The 23,803-nt window shown below is 34.9% G+C and overlaps 2 protein-coding genes and 1 non-coding gene across 5 annotated transcripts; 1 reads left to right on the top strand and 2 right to left on the bottom strand.

Moving 5' to 3' along the window:
- Nucleotides 1-6,415: 6,415 nt before the first annotated feature.
- Nucleotides 6,416-10,837, bottom strand: LOC108198649 (uncharacterized). The gene is made up of 16 exons (XM_064082655.1): nucleotides 10,814-10,837; nucleotides 10,380-10,439; nucleotides 9,159-9,279; nucleotides 8,997-9,054; nucleotides 8,838-8,903; nucleotides 8,383-8,469; nucleotides 8,217-8,303; nucleotides 8,039-8,125; nucleotides 7,826-7,912; nucleotides 7,630-7,722; nucleotides 7,418-7,501; nucleotides 7,207-7,293; nucleotides 6,965-7,051; nucleotides 6,782-6,868; nucleotides 6,609-6,692; nucleotides 6,416-6,504 (listed from the first exon to the last, which is right to left on the bottom strand). Exons 3-16 carry the CDS (start codon nucleotides 9,165-9,167, stop codon nucleotides 6,497-6,499), a joined length of 1,011 nt encoding a protein of 336 aa, XP_063938725.1. The 5' UTR covers nucleotides 9,168-9,279; nucleotides 10,380-10,439; nucleotides 10,814-10,837; the 3' UTR covers nucleotides 6,416-6,496.
- Nucleotides 10,838-12,910: 2,073 nt separating this feature from the next.
- On the top strand, nucleotides 12,911-12,982 carry TRNAQ-UUG (transfer RNA glutamine (anticodon UUG)). Its single transcript has one exon. It is a non-coding gene; the product is annotated as a tRNA-Gln (tRNA).
- Nucleotides 12,983-13,342: 360 nt separating this feature from the next.
- Nucleotides 13,343-23,365, bottom strand: LOC108199997 (general transcription and DNA repair factor IIH subunit TFB2). 3 transcript variants are annotated; one of them, XM_017368046.2, is made up of 16 exons: nucleotides 23,127-23,365; nucleotides 20,871-21,145; nucleotides 20,108-20,238; nucleotides 19,631-19,702; nucleotides 19,005-19,092; nucleotides 18,742-18,842; nucleotides 18,574-18,619; nucleotides 18,436-18,495; nucleotides 17,846-17,914; nucleotides 17,537-17,620; nucleotides 17,349-17,432; nucleotides 16,371-16,456; nucleotides 15,063-15,153; nucleotides 14,068-14,148; nucleotides 13,737-13,811; nucleotides 13,343-13,656 (listed from the first exon to the last, which is right to left on the bottom strand). In XM_017368046.2, exons 3-16 carry the CDS (start codon nucleotides 20,236-20,238, stop codon nucleotides 13,525-13,527), a joined length of 1,200 nt encoding a protein of 399 aa, XP_017223535.1. In that variant the 5' UTR covers nucleotides 20,871-21,145; nucleotides 23,127-23,365; the 3' UTR covers nucleotides 13,343-13,524. The 3 variants fall into 3 exon arrangements, with proteins under 3 accessions (XP_017223535.1, XP_017223534.1, XP_017223533.1); XM_017368045.2 differs by having other exon boundaries at nucleotides 19,631-19,699; nucleotides 20,108-20,275; XM_017368044.2 differs by having other exon boundaries at nucleotides 20,108-20,275.
- Between the last annotated feature and the right edge of the window lie 438 nt (nucleotides 23,366-23,803).

Below are 23,803 nucleotides of genomic sequence, written 5' to 3' on the forward strand. Positions count from 1 at the left end.
AATCAGCACCGTTCATTTGATTTTTCATTTCCCCCCAATCAAAAATTGTCTCCCACCTTGGCTTCGCGGTGTTTACTTTACCAGTTTACATTCACAATTTCATTTTTCATTTTCATTTTATCACACGCGACAACGGCGATCACAGGCGACAACGGCGATTACTCAACCTAGCATCACACGCGACAACGGCGATTACTCAACCGTTTAATCACTGGTATGGGCTTAAACCCTAGAACCCTAGCATGCATTTGGGGTTTTTTCATCTTATGTATTTAGGGGTTGTAGAGTATATGATATTTTGGGTATCTTCATTCCGATTATATGCGTCCTTTGCATGCATTTTGTCACTCACTCTTGATTTTGAGTCCCTGATTTTATGTATTTAGGGGTTTTGGGTTTCTATTTTGAATATATGATGGTTGTGGGTTTCGATTTTGAGTCCCCGATTTCATGTATTTAGGGGTTGTGGGTTTCGATTTTGAGAAATGCATTTTGTGGATTTTGAATATATGATGCTGCTTGTGGGTGTTGATTTTGTGGGTTTTCACTATGCTTGTGGGGTTTTGAATATATGATGCTGCTTGTGGGTGTTGATTTTGTTGATTTTTTGGGTTTTCACTATGCTTGTGGGGTGTTCTATGCTTGTGGGGTGTTCTATTTTGTTGATTTTGTGGTTTTCACTATGCTTGTGGGTGTTGATTTTGTATTTTCACTATGCTTGTGAGTCCCTAATTTCATGTGTTCTATGTTTCACTCTAGATTTTAGTGTTCCTCTAAATACACTCTGCATATACACTCAGCATCCCTGATTTTAGTGTTTCACTATGCTTGATTTTAATGTTTCACTTAAGATTTTGTGGATTTTGATCCACATTGCCTCTGTTTGATTCACAAAACACATAAACACATTGCCTCTGTTTGAGTATATATGTTTCGTGCATATATGCGAAGTCCTTTTAGATATATGACAGCTCATTTTACATGTTCTATATTATGTGACTCTGAAATTTGGTTTTTCTTCCATATACATTTGATACATGTGTTTTAAACTTTAGTTTTTGTTTGGTGTATAGATAATGGCCACTCCGAAAAAGAAAAGTGAGTCAAAGAAGACAGAATTGAACACAAGAAAGTCACCGAGAACAGGGCCAAAGAAGAAAGAGCTTAAAAGGTCCAGGTCTTCATCCCACCCAACTACCATGAATGTGATCAGGGCTTTACGAAAGACCAGGTCCTTAAACAACCAGACCCCTGCTATGACCCCCACCCCATCCACTTCTTCCCCAAAGTCTGTGAAGAAGAAGCCTATATCTGAAATCTTACAGAAAAAAATTTCCAAAAATAAGAAGAAAAAAGTGAAACCTGTTACCACCCCGAACAACAATGAAGGACTAAAACTACTCAAGCGAGGTTGTGTAACGATGCATAGAATTGTGAGACGAAAGATCCAGGGGAATAAACTTAATGTGTCTTTTAATGGAAAGGGAGAGCCGTATGGTCCTGAAGCGGCAGAAATGCAATCCTATATTGGGGTTTTGGCAAGAACCAAAGCACCAATCTGGCATGATAGTTGGAAATGTGTTCCCGATGAGACAAAGAACAAGCTTTGGGAGTGTGTTCTGGTAAAACAAGTTGAAATAATTATGTATCTTTCATTATATGTTCATTACTTATGTATCTGATATCTTTTTAATTTCTTATGTATGTAGCTGGGTTTCATTTTACCTCCGTCTGCGAAAAACTTGGTTTTACGTTCCGCTGGTCAGAAATGGAGGGAGTTCAAAAGTCGACTGACCACAAATTACATTCTCCCTTATCGAGATCAACCTGAAGTGTTGGCCTATCCTCCTGCAGATTTCTCTTTCATAGAAAAATCGCATTGGGATATATTTGTTGCTGATCGCACGTCACCTGAGTTTTTGGTATGTTTCCAGTTAGCATTATGACATACTTATTTCTAGTTAGCATTAAAACATACTTGTTGTTTCTAGTTTTTGGTATTTAATTAATATTGATTTCATAACCACATTCGTGCTTCTTATGCAGAAATGTCATGATGATGCTGTACAAAGAAGGATGCTGAGTGTATATCCACATCGGATGTCTCGAAAAGGTTATGCTAACCTCGAGAATGAATGGGTGCGTAATAGTGAAATGACATAGTTATTATTCTAATACAAACTAATTTGTCTAACATATTTATACTATTATACTTTCCTGATCATATACATGTGAATGCAGTATCAATCTCATCCAGATGAAGAGGAAGTTGATCGGTCGTCAACCTGGGTCCTAGCAAGGAAGGACAAAGATGGTAAATTTTTAGGAAAAATTGTTGAAGATAAAGCAACGGAAATTGTAAGTTATATATTAATTTTTGTCTTAATTAATTGAAAGTATATGGTACTTAATTATGTTAGTCTTTTACATGGAAATAGCTCAGACTGTGATAATATGGTACACTTAATATTTTAGGAAAAATTGAAAAAGGAGGTTAAGGAAGGGAAACTAATAGCTGAAGGTGTTGATGATGTTTTAACACTCGCGCTCGGTAAGCCTGAGCATGGTGGAAGGGTCCGTGGACAAGGTGTTCATGTAAAGCAGTCGGTTTATTTTGATCTTCCAAGGCAAAAAAAAGCTAGAACAATGGATGAAAAGATACAGGAAAGAGTTCAGAGGTACTTGGCAGAGGAGACTCCAAAAATAATTAAAGCGAGAGATGATTTTTGGGCTGCTGAAATGGAAAAGCTGAGGGCAGAGATCTTGAAAAGGCCCGTACAACAAGAATGTACTCCAACGCATCCTTCCCAACAAGCAAGCTGTCACTCTAACGGCGGGGTTGATGTTGATGCAGCTGTAAACCATCCTGCTACACCTACAACTGCAAAGAATTTATTTCCTGTTCAACAGGAGGGAGGTGGTCTGAAAAATCAAAAGATTGAAAGTTTGTTTGTTGATTTAGGGGTGGATCCTGAGGATGCTCAGAGGTTGGATGGCAAGGATGAAAGTTGTAGAATTGTTTTTGAGGAAGACAGATGTGAAGAAGTTAAAGTGAATGCTCCGGATAATTCTGTTTGTAAATTGGCTCTTGGATCGCTCAGCAACATTGTAGCTTGTGCGAAGATTGATGAAGTTGTTGTTGTTGAAGGAGAGGAGACAATCCATGGAGTCAGACTTGGGGAAGAGAATGCAAGAGTGTCAATCACTCAAGTCATTCAAGGAGATGCTAAGATTCCATATCCCATCGGTGACGAGATTTTGACCGTGGAACAAGCCATGGGAACTTTTATTGCATGGCCAAGAAACTTGATAACAATGAGGAACAATAGCACTTCCAATGTTTTGTCAGCTCCGAAGGTAAAAATATTTAGAATAGCACTATATAGCTAGAATGTTTTTATTTAGTATTTTCTTTCTTACTATTTTCATGTGTATTTTCTGCAGAAAGCCAAGAAAAAGGGAAAAAAGAAGACTTATAAATTAGTCGCTGATGTTGAACCAGAGCTTGTTGTTGAGATGGGTGCAAATTACCCATCTGCATTAAATCGTTTGTGGACATGGGCAAAGGGTGCCTTAGCTGATGAACGAACGGTTTCTTTTCAACTATCCCAAGAAGCCTTTGGCTCTACAAAAAAGATGGCCATTTACTTATCAGATATATATTCGGTGTGCTCTGGAGGTGAAATGTCGGGGTCTGTGATCGTCCTTTTTATTCAGTAAGTTTCTCCACAATTTTTTTTTTTAATATCTCATAGTTAGTCTGTGGCTCCAGAAACGATTTTTTTTTAATCTCTCATATTTTTATATGTAGCTCCATAAACGAATACGTCAAAAAAAATAAGATGACCAACATGATCAAGTTCGTAGATCCCACCACAATTGGTGCCATTGGCTGTGGTAATGCAGGGCAGAGGTCGCGTGCACTCGCTGCACGATTTAAGAATGCTAAGAAAGGGCAATACTTTCTTATGCCTTACAATGACGTGTAAGTTTTAATCCAAGAGCTAGCTAGTTAGACATTCTCATATAATGTTTTAGCTAAACAGGATCACATGCCTTTTTAAATTGATTTTTTTTGGAGCTTCTAAGTTTCAATTTTTATGACAAGGCTTCAATTCATTCATGTTTGTGTAGGAACCATTGGAATTTAACTGTTGCAAATCCTGAGGCAGAGGTTGTCTACCACATGGACCCTCTAAAACGTCGAATCGCTAATGTGGAATGGCTGGATGTTGTCGACAAGTAAGATTCAGCTTCTAAAATATCTGTATGGAGTCTTGAACTTTGATAGACCACGCATTTTTCAGTTGCTTAATGGTTTTGCTGGTATTATTTTGGTTGTAGTGCCATTAAAATTTACAAAGAGGATCTCAACAAGGTTGTCAAGAAGAAAATTTTGTGGGAGAACATGGCGGTAATAATCAATTCTCATCATATTTTTTCTATGCTATTAAGGATATTGTAATTAAATAATTATTTCTTACATCTCAGTTAGTTGATATTGTAATTAAATAATTATTTGTTACATCTCAGTTAGTTGTTAAGGATAGAAGTTAGTTAGATTAATGCTTGTATATAAACACTACTGCACTCATAGTTTAGAGACTTATTTTTTACATTCACCAAATCTGTTTTGTATAGTTATCTCTCTGCAATATACATACAAGAGCTTCTTTCTCTCCAATTCACAGCTTTTGTAATGCATTTTTAATTAATCCAGGGAGTTCCAGTGCAGTCAGGAACCAAGGATTGTGGCCTGTTTGTGATGCGCTATATGAAGGAGATTGTTCAGGACAAAGAACTTGAGTTTGCTGCTAAGGTGAGATTTTCACTTTGGGTTTTCCCATTGACTTATACTCTTACTCGTACAGTACTTAATTGTATGACTTATGTAAAATTTTGGGTTATTTTTCAGTGGATGCGCAGATCAAACTTGGTTTACACTGATGATGACATTAACGAGATCCGCTGTGATTTTGCAAAATATTTCATGAAACGCCATGCAATCTAGGTTCCAAATTTGTGGTCTTTTGTTTGAACTAGTAGTCGGATTTGAACTTTAAATTATGCAGTTGGTCATGGTGATGCACTTTTTGGTCCAATCCAAACAGAATTGTCGGTAGATTGATAGATTTGTCTCAATCTATTAGTAGATTGCATGGTCAATCTATATATATTGTGCTCAATCTATATATATTGCCCGGTTCTTGTTCTAGTGTTGTAGGATTGTTGGATTGGTTGTGTTTGGTGGATTTATATTAGATGTTTGGTGGATATATATATATATATATTGGCTTGTTCTAGGATTGTTGGATTGATATGTGTTTGGTGGATTTATATATATTGGCTTGTTCTTGTTCTAGCTAGTTCTAAGTTTGTTGGTTTGGTGAATTTATATATATTGGCTTGTTCTTGTTCTAGCTAGTTCTAGGTTTGTTGGTTTGGTGGATTTTGATTTTTTTGTGATTGGTAGTTAGTTCTCGGTTTGTTCGTTTGGTGGATTCATTTTTGGGATTTAGTTTTTAGAAAACAGGTGGTTTGGATGAAATCAGGATTTTATATGCAAAATTTTATATACAACAGATGATTGTGTTCTCAATCAAAAACAGCCATTGTACCAAACTAATTGGAACAACACTGTAACATTGTTTTAACAGTTGACTAAAGCTCTATTCACAACACTTTAAAACATGGTAATATTGTGTCTATCATGTTCACATAACGACAAAATATACGATGGTGTTATCTCAAGGATAACACTACAATATGCTTTAAACAAAAAATGTGGTCTAAAGAGCATTAAGATGGCAGTTAACATAACTTAGTATTAAAATACTATCACAAACCATTGTTTGAAATAGCTCCTTACAATATTTACCTAAAATTGTTGTATAAGACAGCATAAAATAACAGTATTGACCTAAAACTGTTGTGGTTAGCCTTTCAAACAACATTATATACGACGCTGTTGTCTCAAGGGGTGCACTACAATAGGAGTTAAACAAAAAATGTGGTCTAAAGAGCTTTAAAATGGCCGTTAACCACAACTCATTATTGGAAATACATTTCACAAACCGATGTTTGAAAGACTTCCTTACAATACTCTGGCTCAAGGTGTTGTCTAAGACATCATAACATAACTGTATTGTCCTAAACCTATTGTGGTTAGCCTTTCAAAAACAACAATCAACAAACTACCCGTTGTTTGACAAATAATATATAGAAATTTTGCACTCTTAGTTGACAGTAATACACCGTTGTCTTCTTGAGGAAAACCGTTGCAGGTAAACTGTTCCAACAATACAGTCTTTTATACAACCTGTTGTTGAATGACAGTTTCGGTAACAGTTATGAACCTGTTGTGTCTGTAGCTTCTAGTAATGGTTCGATGCACTGTTGTCTGATCGAAATCACACGGCTCCTCAATAGACGACCAAAAATTTTGACATCAAACAACGGTGAAAAACGGTTGTAGGATCATGTTTTTCTTGTAGTGTTAATTCCCTGGTATTCAATCAATTTGGTTAAGAATATGTGAAACTCTTAGCATAAAAATTCATTTCCGTGGGAAATAGAAATAAGATCAGAGTAAATTTTTGGAGAAATACCATTTAATCTTTTCCTCTTATTTGTCATGTTAGACAGGGGGGCTGTGTCCTTGTTGATGGCAGTTTGTGCAGTTTTCTTCAACCCTGGACATTTGAAGAAATAGACAACAGTTACCAACAAACAATAGTCATTCATTTGAAAAATTTGTTAGAATTTGATTTGCCATAAATACCAGATGATCTTGAACGATTATTTGTTAGCTGGGACAGAGAAGGTCTGTTATTTGTATTAGTTTGTGCCTTGATGTTGATACCTTCACCTAATAATACAGAAACATAGTTTGCATTTAAATTTGCTTATAATTATTAATTTCAAAAATAATAATTACAGCTCAATTGAAATCTGGAAGGCATACCAGATGATCTTAAAATCTGATTTGTCAAATTTGAGAGCGGAGTTTGAGAATTCGGAGACACTTGTGTATTGACGTTGAAAACAGAACCTTAAAACCCAAAAAAAAAAAAGAATGTAAACAGTCCATTGCAGGTAAACCGATCACAATTTTGGTATTAGCTGTAAATTTCTAATTACATGTAATTAAGTAATCTTGAAATACATGTAATTAAGTAATCTTGAAATCAAATTTAAAAGTCATACCGGAATATCTTAAACTCTGATTAGTCAAATTGGACAGTGGAGGTCGAATTTTGGCCGATGATGGTGTATTCATGTTGAATACAGAGCCTGAGCACATTTACAGCTAATGTCAATTGCAATATCAGAAGCTTATATGGTTATCTGTATGATATTGCTTAAATGTGGATATTCTATTATTAATTACAAATGGCTTAAAGTGTGGAAGTCATACCAGATATTAAATTCTGATTGGTCAGATTTGACAGTGGAGTTTGAGAATTGGGAGACGCTTGTGTATTGATGTTGAAAACTGAACCTTAAAACCATTCAAATATATATATATATAAACAGTCCATTGCAGCCACAATATAAACTAATGTCAGTGACTATTGCTGCCAAAACATGTCAACATTTCATATAAACTGATTTGAGAGGGCAGTATACCTCTTGGAGGTGTTTTCCACACTAAAGAATCCGAGACAGTTGATTTCCCACGGAATCCATTTAGACCACCAAGCTTGGAATTAGTGTAGGCAGCTGGGAAAAAGAGTAATTCTTCTTATTAGTTTATATTTTAGGTAATGCAGAAATTCTGATATGTCAACACTAAAAATTCCGTCTTCAAATTTCCTCTTGATACCTGTTGTTCTCAAACTCTGATTGGTCAACATTGACAGTGGCAGTTGATCATTGGGAGATGCTTTTGTATTCTCCATAAATATTGTACCTTAAGCGTAAAAAATATAAACATCATGTAAAATCCATCAGGAGAGTAATATTGGTATATTTGTATTGTCGCGAAAATGGAATTGACTAAACACACAAAAAATGATTTCTTCGCTGGAAACCATACCATTTGGTCTTAAATTATGCAAGGTCAAATTTGAAATAGGTTGACGATCATTGGGAGATGATTGTGCACTCATGTTGAGTACAGAACCTTGCATACACAATATAAAACCTATGTCAGCGACAATTGCTGCCAAAACATGTCAAGGGTTCATATAAACTAATTTCAGAGGGCAATATACCTGTTGGAGGTGTTTTCCACACTTCCGAGAAAGCTGATTTCCCACGGATTCCATTTATATTACCAAGCTGTAAATTAGTGTTTTGAGCTGGGAAGAAGAGTAATATTGTTATATTTTAAACTCTGACTAAACACAAAAAACATAATTTCTGTACTGGAAATCATACCGTTTGATCTTAAACTCTGATTGGTCAAGGATGACAGTGGTTGACGATCAATGGGAGATGCTTGTGTATTAAAGCACAGTACAGAACCTTCAAACAATATTGCACAACATCAATTTTGAATGCAGAAGAACAGCTCAACAGTTCCAAACTAATATATAGTCTAATTTTAAACTGAAATAAAGCACAGTACAGAACCTTCAAACAATATTGCACAACATCAATTTTGAATGCAGAAGAACAGCTCAACAGTTCCAAACTAATATATAGTCTAATTTTAAACTGAAATGCAGAAGGCCACTGAAATGAATAATAGTCTACTGCTTATAGAACATCAACCTTAAATTTTACACATACTAAATTAGAACATCTACATGAGAATATTGGCTACTAAATTAGAACATCTACCCGAGAACATTGTTTACAAATATATTTAAGATAGGTACTAAGATGCTCACCTTCATCTCCCTTAGTATTTACTGCATTGCTCCGAAACACCCGCCTACTTCTTTTCAATGCAGAACCTATTTGAAAAGCATTGTATCAAACACATCGTCAGGACTTTAAACAATAACATAATCTGACCTACTTAATTGAGAAGAGGGCCGTGAAATCACCAGAACCTTCACTGTTTAAGGTTGGAAAATTGTCAAGTTTAAGATGATTATAATTAGCCTGTAAAATAAAAGATTATTAATCAAAATCAAAATCGAATATAGTGGTTCCTGCAAAATAAAAGATAATCAAAAAACCAAAAAGTGAGGAGCTGATTTTTGTACCTCTTTCATGGATAGCTGAGATGGATGAACTGCTCTTCTGGTTTTGCTCTGAAATTGAACCCAGAATGTATTTTGAAATGTAATTTGAAATTCGAATTGGTAGTGAAACCCAGCTGCAAAGCTGAACAGATGAGGAAACAAAAACACCTCCTTTCAATTTGACAGCTTCTGCAATTTTTGTATGCCCTCCAAACAAAAACATGGCAGAGCAAATTTGTATGACCCAAATTGAAAATCATAGTCAAAATCGAGTCTACACTGGCAAGAAGTATAGAAGAGGAAAGAATCAGAGTTCTGAGTGGTATTTTTGACTGAATTCGCTATTTGTCTGGTTGCCAAAGTCATTCACAGCAAAGAGATGGAAATGATACTCAGCAGCACGTGACTACCCAAAATATTACCCAAAGCCGGAAATAGAAAGTGCACATGGGTTGTAAGATTGTGTGGTTAACATTGTATTCAGTTTTAGCAAATTTGGATGGCATTATTTGTAAATAGATATGAAGATTGGGGATAGGGGGTGTAAAATGGCTTTGAAAATGGATTCAAGATTTATGATTTAAGGGATGCATCTATGGTCAATTGCTCAAAACAACAGTTGAAGGATTACAGTATGTACTATGTACATATCTCTTCAAATAAATTATATTATGATGTGCGGCTGTGTGTTTTTCGATAAGTCAATTTACCAAGCCCAATAGAATATAAAATTCAGCAAAACTAGTCCGTGATTATCCAGATTTTACTGCATTCGTGTCCATGATTATCTAAATTTTACTACATTCATGTCCGTCAGGTCGCACACGCGGAAAGCCCGAAGCCTTGCGAGGCCTCGGAAGAACATGATTTACACTCCATAAGTGTTTTGCCATATAAACCCAACTATTCTACTTTGCAATATTAATGTGAGACTTCTAACACATTCCTTATTTTTCCACTTTTAGGGGACCAACTTTAGAAACTATTATCTCATTCATCTCTTAGTCATTTTAAGTGATTCAAAGTGCCTTGGAAAGATCTCCCGTAGGACAACGCGCTCTAAGCGTCACTCGTTGTGCGCACACAACAATCGTTACTTAAATATGTGATTCGAAATCGACATAACAATGTGGGAAAAACTTACATTTTTCCAACATGTTTGTCTATTACTATTCCAACAAAACAAAACCAGGGGAGATCATTATACAAAAAGTATCTGCATAAAGAAGGAAGATCGTCCACCTCTTTATGCAACTTCTTGATGTAGTTGCATGTCTCTTTGAGAATCTTTGATGACGATACCTGGTCATATACATTGCATGTACTTGGATATATCAATTTCGATATACATGAATTTCATCCACTGCAGGCATTTGCTCTGTAAGACCGTACTTAACTTCTGTTAATAACGTGAAAATGCTAATTTTAAATTTGTTACTAGCTTTAAGCCTTATATTTCAAATATTCAGTACGATTATTAGCTGTTTTATATATCGTCAATAGTAAGAGATTGCTACATTTAACAATACCGAAATTGATTTCCTAGGAGATATGTGATCATTTTTCTAGCAATTGTCATGCATATTCAATGATAAATATCAGGTTTAAAGACAGTAATTAGCAGAAGAAAACAGAAGAATTTGACATTGAACAGAATTGCAGATAGAGGAACTTACCCTTGCAGTGCACCTTGAACTAGACTCTGGTATCTGTGCTTGTAATTTCAGAACAAGTTCCTTAAGCTCATCATCAGTAATTCTACTGGTTCCTGTTCTTCTTCTGTAATTTCCCTTTGTCGCGGTCTTTTGAACAAGTCAAATGCACTGGAGGTTGAAGGGGGGAGAATGAGTCGCTTAAAAAGAAAAGGGTACGGTTAGGTGGCACAGAAATTAGGACACTAATCACAATAGATTAGAACACAAAAATTAATTCCCAGGTCCCAGTTGTCTTAATCTGCTGTAGTACATGGGCCATTGGCCATTGCAACTCTAGCCTTCTAAAGGCCCTGCTGATTAATTAGTTTCACATATCAAGTTTCAACGACTGTGAGAGCAAGTTTCTTACACAAAAATAGTAAACTGGCTCGTATGTCAAACAAGAGTACGTTGTAGATTAGTGGACATATTATGGGTGTTCACATGCTAATGTTACCTTGTTGCACAAGTTGTTTTTTTCTGAGTAATTTATTTATAATATAGTCTGCTACTGATAATACAGTAGATACCCTGATGAAACAATAACTGATGGTATTTCTGCTCCCAGGCTCGAGGCTGTTGAACGACTTAACTGGCTAGAAAATATTTGGTTATTGAAATAATTTTAGCGTAAAATATTTATTACTCTGATCTATATGTGATCATAGAAAGAACCGAATGCCAGTAAGGGAAGGGACAGCCTTAGCTGTCGGAAGTTGGAATTTTAACGCCCTGATGTTGATGGTAATTGAGGCCCTTTAAAGCATAGACTTCTTATCCTACATTGATGGCAGCATGGTAGGACTTAGCAACAGTGTTTGCAAGAGCCGTAGCAAACTGGGGTCTGGAGCTGGACTGCTCTGTCTCCAATTTAGTATGTTAGTATAACACCTGCATTATGATCCTTTGTAAGACTGGTAAAACTTTATATGGTAATGAAATTTATCAGGAAATAAATGGAGACAACGGAACAGTCTTGGGTCTCATGTTTCATGTACATGTGATTATGATTTATGCATCTCTTGGTAGTCGTTCCAATGGGCCAAAGGAAAATCTTTATTGCCAGTAGATCAATTTAGAGTTGATCTGATAAATGGGAAATATGTGTGATGAGAATCCTAAAACACGCGTAAAAAAAATTATTTCTTCTTAATCTGAAGGCTTTGTTTGAGGCTCTCTTGCCTCAGAATATCTCTTGAAAAGGCCCACCGTGGATGGAATATATAGGAGAACTTAGGCAGCTGGTGAAGGAGCTGCCGAAAGAGAATCTCTGCTTTATATATGCCTCCATTAATTCAGCTTGAACACTAGAACCAAAGCAAGAGTTGGGTCTGAACAAAGAATGCATGTTGTTGTCCAAGAGAAGATCTTCAAGTTGACAAAAACAAAGTTGCTGTTTTCATTCATTCATATAAATTTCCCTCTCCAGCTTGTTCCCACTTAATAGAGTAGCGAGGTGCATCTTCTGTAGGGTACATGTCACGGGTGTTTTCACGGGCATGCCTATAGGCATGTATATTACAAAAAGGCATGCCCAAATGGCATGCCATTTTCTATTAAATATAGCAAAAACCGTTACATCATTACAAGATTGATACTAAAGTGCACTTACAAATATAACAAAAGTTTGTAAATATTAACAACAGAATTTAGTACAGTGCTAACTTATATTAGTAGTTTATCTAATATTTTCACTAAAAAGAGTTTCAACACTCCAATAAAGATTAAATTCATACTTTTTAATTTGTTATTGGACTGATAGTTATTGGACCTAGATTCCTAGAATTTGGGCCTTAAGCATATAATTATGATGCGGTAATTTAACTGTAAAGTTGGACTATATTTAAAATTTTAAATATTTATAAAATATAATATTTATATAAATTTTATTATTTATAATATAAAAATAATATAAAAAATTAGTAAAATGGCATGCCAAATGAATAAAAGGCATGCCGCTTGGCATGCCGGTGCCGCTGTGCCATCAACCCTAATCTTCTGTCATGCAAGTTGGGTTTAAGTGTGATACTTTAGACTGATTTACGTCCTGTTAGCTACAAATTTAAAATTTGCACAATTGGTTCTATGGTGTAGTGGTTAGCACTCTGGACTTTGAATCCAGCGACCTGGGTTCGACTCCCGGTAGGACCTTTTTTCGGCTTCCATCATAGTAACAATCCATTTCCTATCCCCCTGGCCAAACTCCATCTGAAAATAAACCAATACTTGTTTTGTTGAACTTTAAAACTAGAATTTTGCTTTGCTTATAACTGAGCATTAGCTGGCAAAAAAAAGCTGCTCAAAGTCAGCTATCTTTAAACATTACTGGTTTCTTGGTTTGTTTAAAAATCACAAACGTTTTGTGCAAGCCTCAACTGAACAAAGTATAAGCACTGCTGCAATTCATGCTAGAGTAAACACGTGAAAACAGAAGACATAATGAACACAAGCCCAACCTATTCCGTATTTTGCTGGGGATTTTTATCTCTGAACACAATGGAGAAAGAGTGATTTAGAATTCCAAATAAGGTGGTATTCCTCAAATGATCCGCAGCATACTATATTTTTTGGGTGTAGCATGAATTAATGGATATATATGCATCTGGGACATCTTACTATATAATTTACAATTCTCAAAACAAAATTGATTGAATAACATTAGCAGTGTAATGTTAGGTACAAGAAACTAGCTATTACTTTTGACGAAGAAATCTTTTCATGTGATCGTAAGTTTCAGCCTTCACAATTACACGCATCTTTACTGAATCTTCCCATAGCAACCCACCATACTCCCGTGCAAAATCACAGGCAGCCTCAAAGGCATCCTGAAAAAAAAACATAGAGACTAGCTTATATATATTTATATCTCGAAAACATTGCAACAGCGTCTGAAATTGGTTCTTACCCTGGAAGGAAACTCGTCATACAAATGAGAAGGTGTCATTTCAACCCTATTCAAATCTGATTCCCACAACCTTATCTGTCAAAAAATAATAGATGTCAGAAATGCCCACTTAATCAATTAGACTATTACGTTTTGTTCATTTTTATTTTTCATACAGGTAGGCTGCTAACAAACACTATGAAGATGAGATACGGTAAAAAATACTAAACATTAACCATGTGTAATCTAAGTTCATTGGAACTTAAATCCCCGAATGCAGCAAACAATCTTGAAAGACATGCAGCTAAGAGGTTATAAGATCCCTGTGGAAGAATGGAAAAAGAAGAAAAACCTGATCGGTTACATTCTCTGGTACAGAAGGCACTTTTTCAGCGACTCGAGGATGTGCATTCTGCTGGAGAAAGCAAATAATCTGTGCAAATCCGAAGGCATACTACTTAAATGTGCTCCATAGAGATGATCAAGCAGATACAAGAGTATATCATCATCTGATAAACAAGCTAGCATGTAAACACTGAGGATTATGCACTATCAGAGATAATCCATCAGTACGCACACCAAAAACTTCCTTAAGAGAATCAGAGCAGAAGAGTGCAATCAGGCTGTGCAGCAATAGCACATTACCTATGCTTTTATCAATATATCCACAATGAGTATCTCCTGCATGCTGTCCTAAATTCTCCAAATAGATATCAGGTTTTTTGTGATGCACGGATTTTGTTTGTGTAAACTTTCAAAGAAATCAGTTGCTGGCTGTCAGTTAGGTAGGCTACCCCAAGACTGTGGAACTTGGAAAAGCCTAACAAAGTTTGTATCAATCACATGTATTTGGTAACTAAACACTGGGTATTTGCTCAACACACCCACACCCAACTTAGAAGCAATAAGTTGATGACTTGCGAAGATTTATCAGGAAAATTAATATAATACCTAGCATGTAAGACAGGACTGCTGAACAGTATGGACATGAGATAGCCACTTGCTGTACATGTTGCTAGTTAGACACTATATTAGATGCTAGAACATTCTGTATAAACTCCAGCCCCTCAAGAGTTTAGTCGTCAAATATGTACATATATAGCAATATAGCATAATTCCATGTTAATCTAAAGATCATAGTGTATAAATTTCAGGTAACAACTGACTGCATAAGAAGATGGTGACATTAATCTCCAGGCATAGTATAATCTGATATTGTCATCAACTGGAAGTGGATACCTTTTGGTAAACGAAATATAATAATGTAATGAAATTCTTATTACTGAGTGGCGTATACTAAAAGGTCACAGAGATGATGTATAATAATATGAAATTATGAATACTTGCCTGATCTGAGGTGATGCCATTTTGAAAAGCCTTATAGAGATTTTCTTTTGTAATTGCTCCAACAATGAGATTTGGCAGCTGATATTCTATCCTGCAATTTTAACACAACAATATATTCATATATGGATTTCTTATAAAGCAAACAGCTCACTCAATGGTAGTATTATCTATTGATGCAATAGTCAGTACAAAATATTTTTACTGAAGCTAAGAAATTGGCATTAATATCAAGAATCACTGCCAGTTAAACATATAATCATAATACCATAGGAAGTTATATAATACCATAGAAAGTTAAGTGTTATGTGAACTGAAACAGTATATGTTTCTCCACCTAATTGAGTCTAAGCAAATAAAAAGTTAAGTCATTAAGTGAACTGAAAGGTAACAGGTTCTTTACAAAATTTGGGTCAGAAGATTCAGGTGGAGTTTAACTTCAACTGAACCACAAAAATCAAGTTTAGACTTTCATCTTATCAAAGTACATCTTATCCTTTAGTTTTTTATTTCAAGGAATACTTGCAAACATTATATCTCTTAATGGCTTATAGCCAACCCCAGCTAAAACATGCTTTTTTTGGTGGCACATACTAGAATTTTGATGGAACAGTACTAGTTTATTAACTATCTCCGAAGATTCCTGAAGACGTAGTTTAATTACTATTTCTAACTATAGTAGTAAGTGATATCTACAAAGAAAGAGAACTTAGCTAACATGAAACATTATATCTATATATGCGGTTTAATAAAAATTTGTGTGATTATATTGGGAAAACATGATATCCTATAACAGTTTACTTTTTTGGAACAATGATGCTTTAATTGCCCTACAAATTAGTATCTGTTCTAACTAGGACTACAGGATATAAGCCCGTACCACTAGGCTATCCCCTTATAATTAATTCTGTTTAAAATAGCTAAGTGTGTCGAAATAGCAATTCTGCAGCAAATCAGCTATTACATATAGATTATTTATCAGATGACCTTTTTGTTCAGCACTAGCTTTATACATAGGTCCTTGATCACCAAAGAAATTCTTTCAGTTCCATCAGACACCAGCTTACTACTATTTTGGCTCATATCTAAAAGCTGACAGTTTTCTGTACAGAGAGCATTGTTATACAGATCTGGAAACACGTAATAATAGTAAATAACTACACACAGAAACATCTGCTAAAGAATTTATCAAGTGAAATTTAGAAACAATCATCAAAATTCAAGTAATATTTGCACAATCATATATAGTTTAAGTTGTTTAAGTAAATACTCACTCATAAACCAAAAAGGATAATGAACACACGGGATTACCTTGCAAATAGGCGTAAAATCTCACAGTGCAACTTAGATGTTGTATATGCATAAAGCCTAAAGTTTGTCTCCACAACAACATAGCCCTGCAGATATAAAAGAAATGGTTATGGATACCTATACAACATGAATAGAATAATTGGAAATATTAGCCAAGTCAAGAATCATGGAGTGGCCGAGAAGTAATAAGGGTGCTCTAGTAGTCTAGTGCTAGAAGAGTTCTAGGGTTTGATTCGCAACTATCCCCCTACACTTGAATAAATACCAACTCTAGTATAAATAGCTATTAAAGTCACTGATTTTGAGTTGATGAGAAAAGCAGTCACTTTGATGTCCTACATATCACATGTTACAGGCAGCAATGGTAGAAGCACATATTTCCATGCTCTAAGGGCCTGCCTCCAAACACATACTAACCACCATGGAACTGTATTGAGCTAATGAATCGATATTTTACCTAATTCTTATTTAAATTTTTTATTAGAATGTCCAATAGATACATCTCATTTGACCCAAACATCCATATGACCAGAGAGGCTATGTCTATCTTCATTTTTTTGGGGGGGTCCAACATCATTTCTATAATGGCAAATTGACCCAAAACATATCCAGCAGTTCATTCCTTTATACATCAGTAATTTTAGTATTTAACATAATAGCTGCACCTAAACAGCACACTTTGTATTGACATTACTGAAGCACTTTAAAACAAACAATTAAGAGTTTATCAGAAACAATTAAGTTTGAGAAAATTTCATATAACAACTTTTCAGATTTATTAGAAAACACATCCTGTTACAGATCCTATGAAAGGAGTATCCATAACTCAACCACTCTTATTACATTTTTGAAGGGTTACATCCATTATCATGGTTCATTCTTTAGGTCAGTCTCTAATTTCCTGTGTCAACTACTTAAATCATAATAATTTTCCTTTATCTTCAAGCTATTTATGAACACAGAATTAGAAAAATATACCTGTTTTCTGGACGATGCATCGGATAGACTAATTGAAAGATTGATAGCCAATTTCGTAGGAATGAACCAACTCTCTTTCATACCCTTGTGAACAGAATACATACTAAATTCTTAGAAGTATACAGACAAATAGTGGGATGTTAATAAGCATATGTATCACATAAGAAACAGGAAGTAGTAGCATTCACCTGCTGAAGCTTGACCAACCCTAGGTCTGCAAGGTCCTTAACTATGGATCCCTGACTGTGACTCAAAGTGTTCATATTATAAGCCTACATGTAAAGAAAATAATTATAACATACGATTAGGTATAAAAACCTCTGGAGTAACCTTAATAAATAGTTTTGAAGCTTCAACAATTTAGCATTAGTTTCACACAAAGTTATTTATCTCTGATTATTCTAATACGTCAAATATTCGTACAAGTAAACTGAATAAACATATATAATACTAACTTATATGCAGCATGACAAAGGATACATATGGAGAAGTGATACCTCACCAGAAACATGGAAACTGAGCTCCAGTAGAAATGAGATAAGATCTGACGTATCAACACCTCGCTCCTGCATGAAAAAGGATCTCCATTACTATATATCAGGAAATTTAGATACTCTAATCCATTTTTATATCAGAGGAATACTCTATACATCTTTGTATTATGAGTCCATTCACTTTCCGTCTCCGAGTTCTGATAACCATTAAAAAAAGAGGGTTTTGAATTGCAATATATATCCTCTAAATAGTGTAAAACATAATTTCCTATCTAAAAATTGAAAATTTACTGCAACTGAGGAACAAGGACAACAGCCCCCGAGTAATATACCAACTATCAGGTGATTCAAGTTGATTACTATGCAGGTGGCAACCCATATCATGTATTAGGTCATATAACTCAATGATTAGAATTTCATACATCAGGGGATGATCATACCTATACTGGGAGAAATATAGTTTTACAAAGAAGAAAGAGGGTCCCAAGGTAACTCCACATATATATCAAGCCCTAATAGTTCAGCAATGCCACTACACTAAGATCATATCAAAAGACTAAAAGGCAGTGGGGAGAAGGAACTGTAAGCCATACCTCACAATGAGTAATATACTCCCTGATGACATACCAAAGTTGTGCATTTGTATCCATAAGCTGTCACACATGAACATTAACATATGTTCCAGTAGAACAATGTTTACAAAATAAGGAGTAAGAGTAACAGTGCCATACCAAGAACTGAAAACCACTCTCTGTTAACATAGGAGCTTCCCTGTCTCTAAGAAAGAAACACCAAACCACAGATAAGTTATCAACTCCTCATGTTATACAACGTTAAAAGAAAAATGACCAAGATGAATAGATAGAAATCACGGAATTGAAACATGTGCATTTAAAAACCTTTGACTTAGAAGGCCTCTCTGGAAAATTTTCATCATAGAGGAGCTGATGTTTCTTGTTGCTTCAGCTTCTGTGGAGCTTATAAGGTGCAACAGAAAGCTCTGATGTAACAAAGTTAAAATTATAAAGAAGCCACAACATAGCGAGACATAGTGTGGAAAGCAAGCAATAAACTGCTTGAAAACTCTTAAATTATTAGGCTGAAACTAATTACATTAATTATAACTGGAACGGGAAAATTAATGCAAAGAAAAGGCTATCACCTCCCACTGTCCAGAGGCATAGGCATCTAAATCAGCTGAGCTTGGAAGCCTCACATTTATTTTCATAGGTTCCCTTGGTAAAACCCCTCTGCAATATCGATTCTATAGGTTATACATGTAATAGACATACAGACACACACATACAGAAGTCAGTACACTCACATTGTGAACCAGATATATTTTAACAAATCCGCATGGTTGCCTATATGTGGTCTTACAAAATAACTCTCATTTTCATTTTGCCCACTAAAACATTCAGGGTGCTTTCTACATGTCATAGGCTTATATGATGGACTTAATACTCGAATATATGTTCATCCTGGAGCTTTTTATACACGTATCTTCCATGCAGTTTCTTGTCCACCAAAACCACCTAATTAACAGCTTTGGATTTTAACTAAACAATCTCTGTCCTTGTGCATGGTGAACAATGTACACCAACCTAAATTTTTTATATATACTTGAATCCGGTATCTCATATTAATATGACCAATACCTGGCAAGTAACATTAACATTCTTATAAAGGTGTGTTCTTCTACAGTTAAATCCTGTTTGGTGCAAATCAAAGGAGAAAACATAATATTCATCAAACATGTACATGTTAGCAATATAGACTTTAGTTTACCCATGTAATATATGATTCTGAAGGTTTTTCTGAAATGTTGGATTCAGTCTGTACGTGGTTTCCCTTTTCCTGCTAATATAAACAGGAAAAGAAGTAAGCTACATCACATCCAAAATTTCACAACCATACCCCAAATTGACCTCCAACGAGAACGCTATACAATACAACTGCCATCAGAGAATTCAAAGCTTAGATATAAATTTTAAATTACTAAAGGGTAAGAGCTGTAAAACCTATAAAAAAAAAAAGGAATTTTCCATTGTAGTAACAAGGATGGCCTTGAAGATACTTTAAGCTGTAACTTAAAAAAATGGGAAAGGTGCTCACGCATATTTAAAGAACATAGGAACATAAATATTTTGTTTATCATTATCTAGTCTAATTCAAGATTTCACCTCATGCTTATCTGTTTACTTAAGCAGATGTTCAATAAACAATACCATTATTATAACCAACATGGTAAAGTGAGAAACATACCTGTCAACAGTTTCAGTAAATAGTCTCAACTGAACTAATTTGTCAATGGCGACTCTATGCTTTGACATTCCTTCAGCAGCCACCCACGCTTCCATTGATGTAGTGACTATAGGCTCAATAATGTACAACATCTGCAGCACATACTTTTTGGCTAGAGGTGGCAAAGATCTAATAATCGGAAACACCCATGTACAGACCAAAACCGACGATTAAAAATACATCTTTAAAAAGGCAGTATGAACAACGTATAATCAGAATTTCAAAATGTTTATGCTGGATGCATTTCAGTAAAACTACAATCAAGTACGAGATAGAGACATAAATTTGACAAACACCAAATTCTCCAACTTCACTCCATTATGTTTCATCCTAAGTCATCACATCGGGCTCAGCAAAATAACACTTCCCAAAATCCATTTCATCGATTCTTAATACCAAACTCACCACATTTATCAAGTCACTCTATGCAATGAAACTAAACAGCTATCAGACTGTTATCACAGGGAAAAGCAATGCACAACAAAATTACAAGGAAAAATTCCACCACAACAAACAAAATATCAAGAACTGTTATATTTTAGAAGGCAATAATCTTTTAACACAAACCCCTGATCCATCAAATCTAATAGCCTCATAACAATATTGTTGATTCAATCAAAACACAAAAATAATAATATGACAAACACACAGACAGAGAGAGAGAGAGAGAGAGAGAGAGAGAGAGAGAGAGAGAGAGAGAGAGAGAGAGAGAGAGAGAGGTGACCTGAGAATGGCTTCACAAATGAAAGCATTGTGATACAAATTATCAAGCTTTGTAGCAGGCAAAGAAGCCACCATGTCCATGAAATTCTTGGCAATAATCCTTACTTCTGGCATCTTTCCTAATTTGTTGCTGTTCTTGGTCTGTTATGTTCTGGTTGATAAAAACAAAACAAAATGAAAACACACGGATTGTGGTCGATTGTACTGTTTTCCCCACTGATCTCGTCGGATGTTGATGCCGCCTCTGGTCCTCAACCCAGGTTGCAGACTGCAGTTCTGTATTAGATATAGGGTTAAATAGCTAAATCATAACTGAGCTGGTTAAAACCTTGCAGTTTGTTCATGTTGAAAAAGCTTTCAAAAACATAACTTTGCTTCATATAAATTTGAGTAAATTTCAAGGATGTGGCTACATTTTACACCAATTCGCATTTTTGTGGCTGAACTTTAAAAATAGCAAAAACGTGGCTGGAGTTCTCCTCCGCCTTCTATAAGGGGCTGGTATTGTATCATGACTTTTAATGATAAATTTTGGGAGGATGACTTTAATGGATTTTATGAACTTTTAATGAGTCTTGTTGACTTCTTAAGATTTAAAAAAAAAATCATGACTCCTAAGACAATGACTTTTAAAAACTTTAACAGACTTTTTTTTACAAATTCATGACTTTCAAATACTTTAATAGACTTTTATTAAAATCATAAATAGCCTCTCTTAAACCCTCTGGACCTTTTACTATACCCTCTCAATCTTCTCTTATAAATAGCCTGCACATAATTGTGACAATTGTTAAGAACTAATAAACCTGTCTACTGGTATGTGGAATGTTGATACAACAGAAGCCTTCCCGTTAAAGATATTTAAGTTGCACTATTAACGCAATGCCATTAGCAGTGTATATTTATTCATGCCATTAGCTGGACCATTTACAGGGCAGGAGCCTACTTTTCTTCTGGCACAAAAACTCCTAACTTGGTATGATCAATTGATCATCACCAAGTTATAGTTTTTGGCCTCTAAAAAGATTGTACTCTGTTAATTCATTGGTTGTTATATTCCAACGATTTAGCATTTAGGAAAAGTTGAAAACCACTCAAGTACTCTGCAGTTAGTTTAAAATTTTTTATTAGACTGTACCAACAATTTACAGCCAGCTGATAAGCCACTGGCAAATAGTTAAGTGCTTTATATCATTTTCTTCCTTTCTTGTTTTTCTCCAGCTTTGGCCTGTTGATAAGCCAATGGCAAGTACCACAATTTTAAAAACTGATCCAAATATAAAATCTCGACAAAACAAATGAATTCTATTGTAGCCTCAAAACTTTAACATTGAAAGTACTTGAATTGGAAAGACTTTTCGCAGAGGATGAAACCCTAGGTTGGAGCGACTGGTTAATTGAGGGAAGATAAAGTCATGTCAAATCTTGATAATAATTGCCTGACAATTTTTCTGAAAAAAATATATACAATTTTTCATAGAAAGTCATTAAAATTCTATCAATTATATTTTTCCACCCAAGTCATTGATATATTGAATAACAACTGACTTTCAATAACTCTTTAAAAGTTGTAATTCAATACCTCAAACTTTGAAATACTTTTTAAAAATCCTGATACAATACCTCTTTACTTTTAAAGAGTATTTAAAAGTCCTAATTGAATATACCCTGATTTTAAAAGTCATAAAAAATCATGATACAATACCACCCTCTAAATGTGGCTGCCGTTAAGTCCACCCTAACGGATATAACTGAGGGAGGGGTATTTATGATAATAAAAGAAACATCGAATAAAAAGAAGAGAAAAGACAAACTAACAATGAAAAAAGTGTCCGGTATACAAAAGTAACAAATTACCATCAACAAATAATTATCAGCATAAGAGTTATAACTCCTTTAAAAGCTAAAATGCTGAGTTACAGTAATTACGAACAAATTCCAACATTTAGAACTGCTATAGCTCGATCAAGCTACCCCATAAGTTAAACCTCTATAATAAACAATCTCAGGTCCGGAAAATTTAATTCATTCATCAAGGCCTAATACACACCCAAAGACCCTCTACTAATTTGCCGAGAAAAGATGCGAAACAATTTATCAAGATTAAGATTCTGCGATAATTAGGCCTCAATCACAACCTAATCAAATAAAGATGATCAGATTTACCAACCTGCACATATATACGCACAGGAAACACGCATAGTTGTATATACAGTTAATTAAAGCGAAATTAGAGGGTGAGAAAAGAAGAGAGTACAATGTGAAGGTGCGAGAGGCTTTAAACGACCGTGCTGGCTGATTATCGCCGTCGCCACCGTGGTTGTATGTATTGTATATTGGGGTTTATTGGTTGTGTTGTGACTCTTTCAGATAGTGTGGCTGATTTTCTGACGATACTGTTTTGATCGTTGTAAATTTGAGAAACTCTGAAATACCCCTCCCTCCATGGCCCGTTTGCAGTGTTAAGAAATCGGGAAGCGGACCGGTTGTGATACCAATCGGGATTAATAAAAAAAATCGGGGGATTAACAGGTGAAATCGGATTAATTTCAATATTAAAATATTTTTTAATATTTATTTGTTATTATATTAGTTATTTGCTAACAAATATATATTAGCTACATCATAAATTCTACAATTGTTTATAATAAAAATAATATAGTATTTCAATTTTAATAAATTATTATATATACTTTGATTAAGAAACTTTTATAAAGGTTAATCATATTCAAAAATCAATTCGATCATCCACATTGCAGGGGATTGATCGGTTAAATCGGGGATTTTTATAACACTTTCCGTTTGACTTATATATTTTATACACACACTCAGGTTAGTTTGTAAAAACGGACATCGGGTATGATTCACAATTTAATGGAGACTTTATTAAAAAATTTTATAAAAATTAATTGACAAAGTTTTAATAAATTAGAA

This window comes from Daucus carota, chromosome 8 (assembly GCF_001625215.2).
Source record: "Daucus carota subsp. sativus chromosome 8, DH1 v3.0, whole genome shotgun sequence".
NCBI classification, from domain to species: domain Eukaryota; kingdom Viridiplantae; phylum Streptophyta; class Magnoliopsida; order Apiales; family Apiaceae; genus Daucus; species Daucus carota.

Bases quoted from the DNA above. Each gene is read 5' to 3' on its own strand.
- LOC108199997 (XM_017368044.2), bottom strand. From the start codon at position 20,983: ATGCCAGAAGTAAGGATTATTGCCAAGAATTTCATGGACATGGTGGCT. The intron at 20,276-20,870 runs GTCACCTCTCTC...TCCGATTATTAG, and splicing joins ATTTGTGAAGCCATTCTCAG to ATCTTTGCCACCTCTAGCCA. The intron at 16,457-17,348 runs GTATATTTTTCT...TTATATCTGCAG, and splicing joins ATGCATCGTCCAGAAAACAG to GGCTATGTTGTTGTGGAGAC.
- LOC108198649 (XM_064082655.1), bottom strand. The intron at 7,723-7,825 runs GTATCAAGAGGA...TCTTTTTCCCAG, and splicing joins TCAGAGTTTGAGAACAACAG to CTGCCTACACTAATTCCAAG. The intron at 7,502-7,629 runs GTATACTGCCCT...AATGGTTTTAAG, and splicing joins GTGGAAAACACCTCCAAGAG to GTTCAGTTTTCAACATCAAT.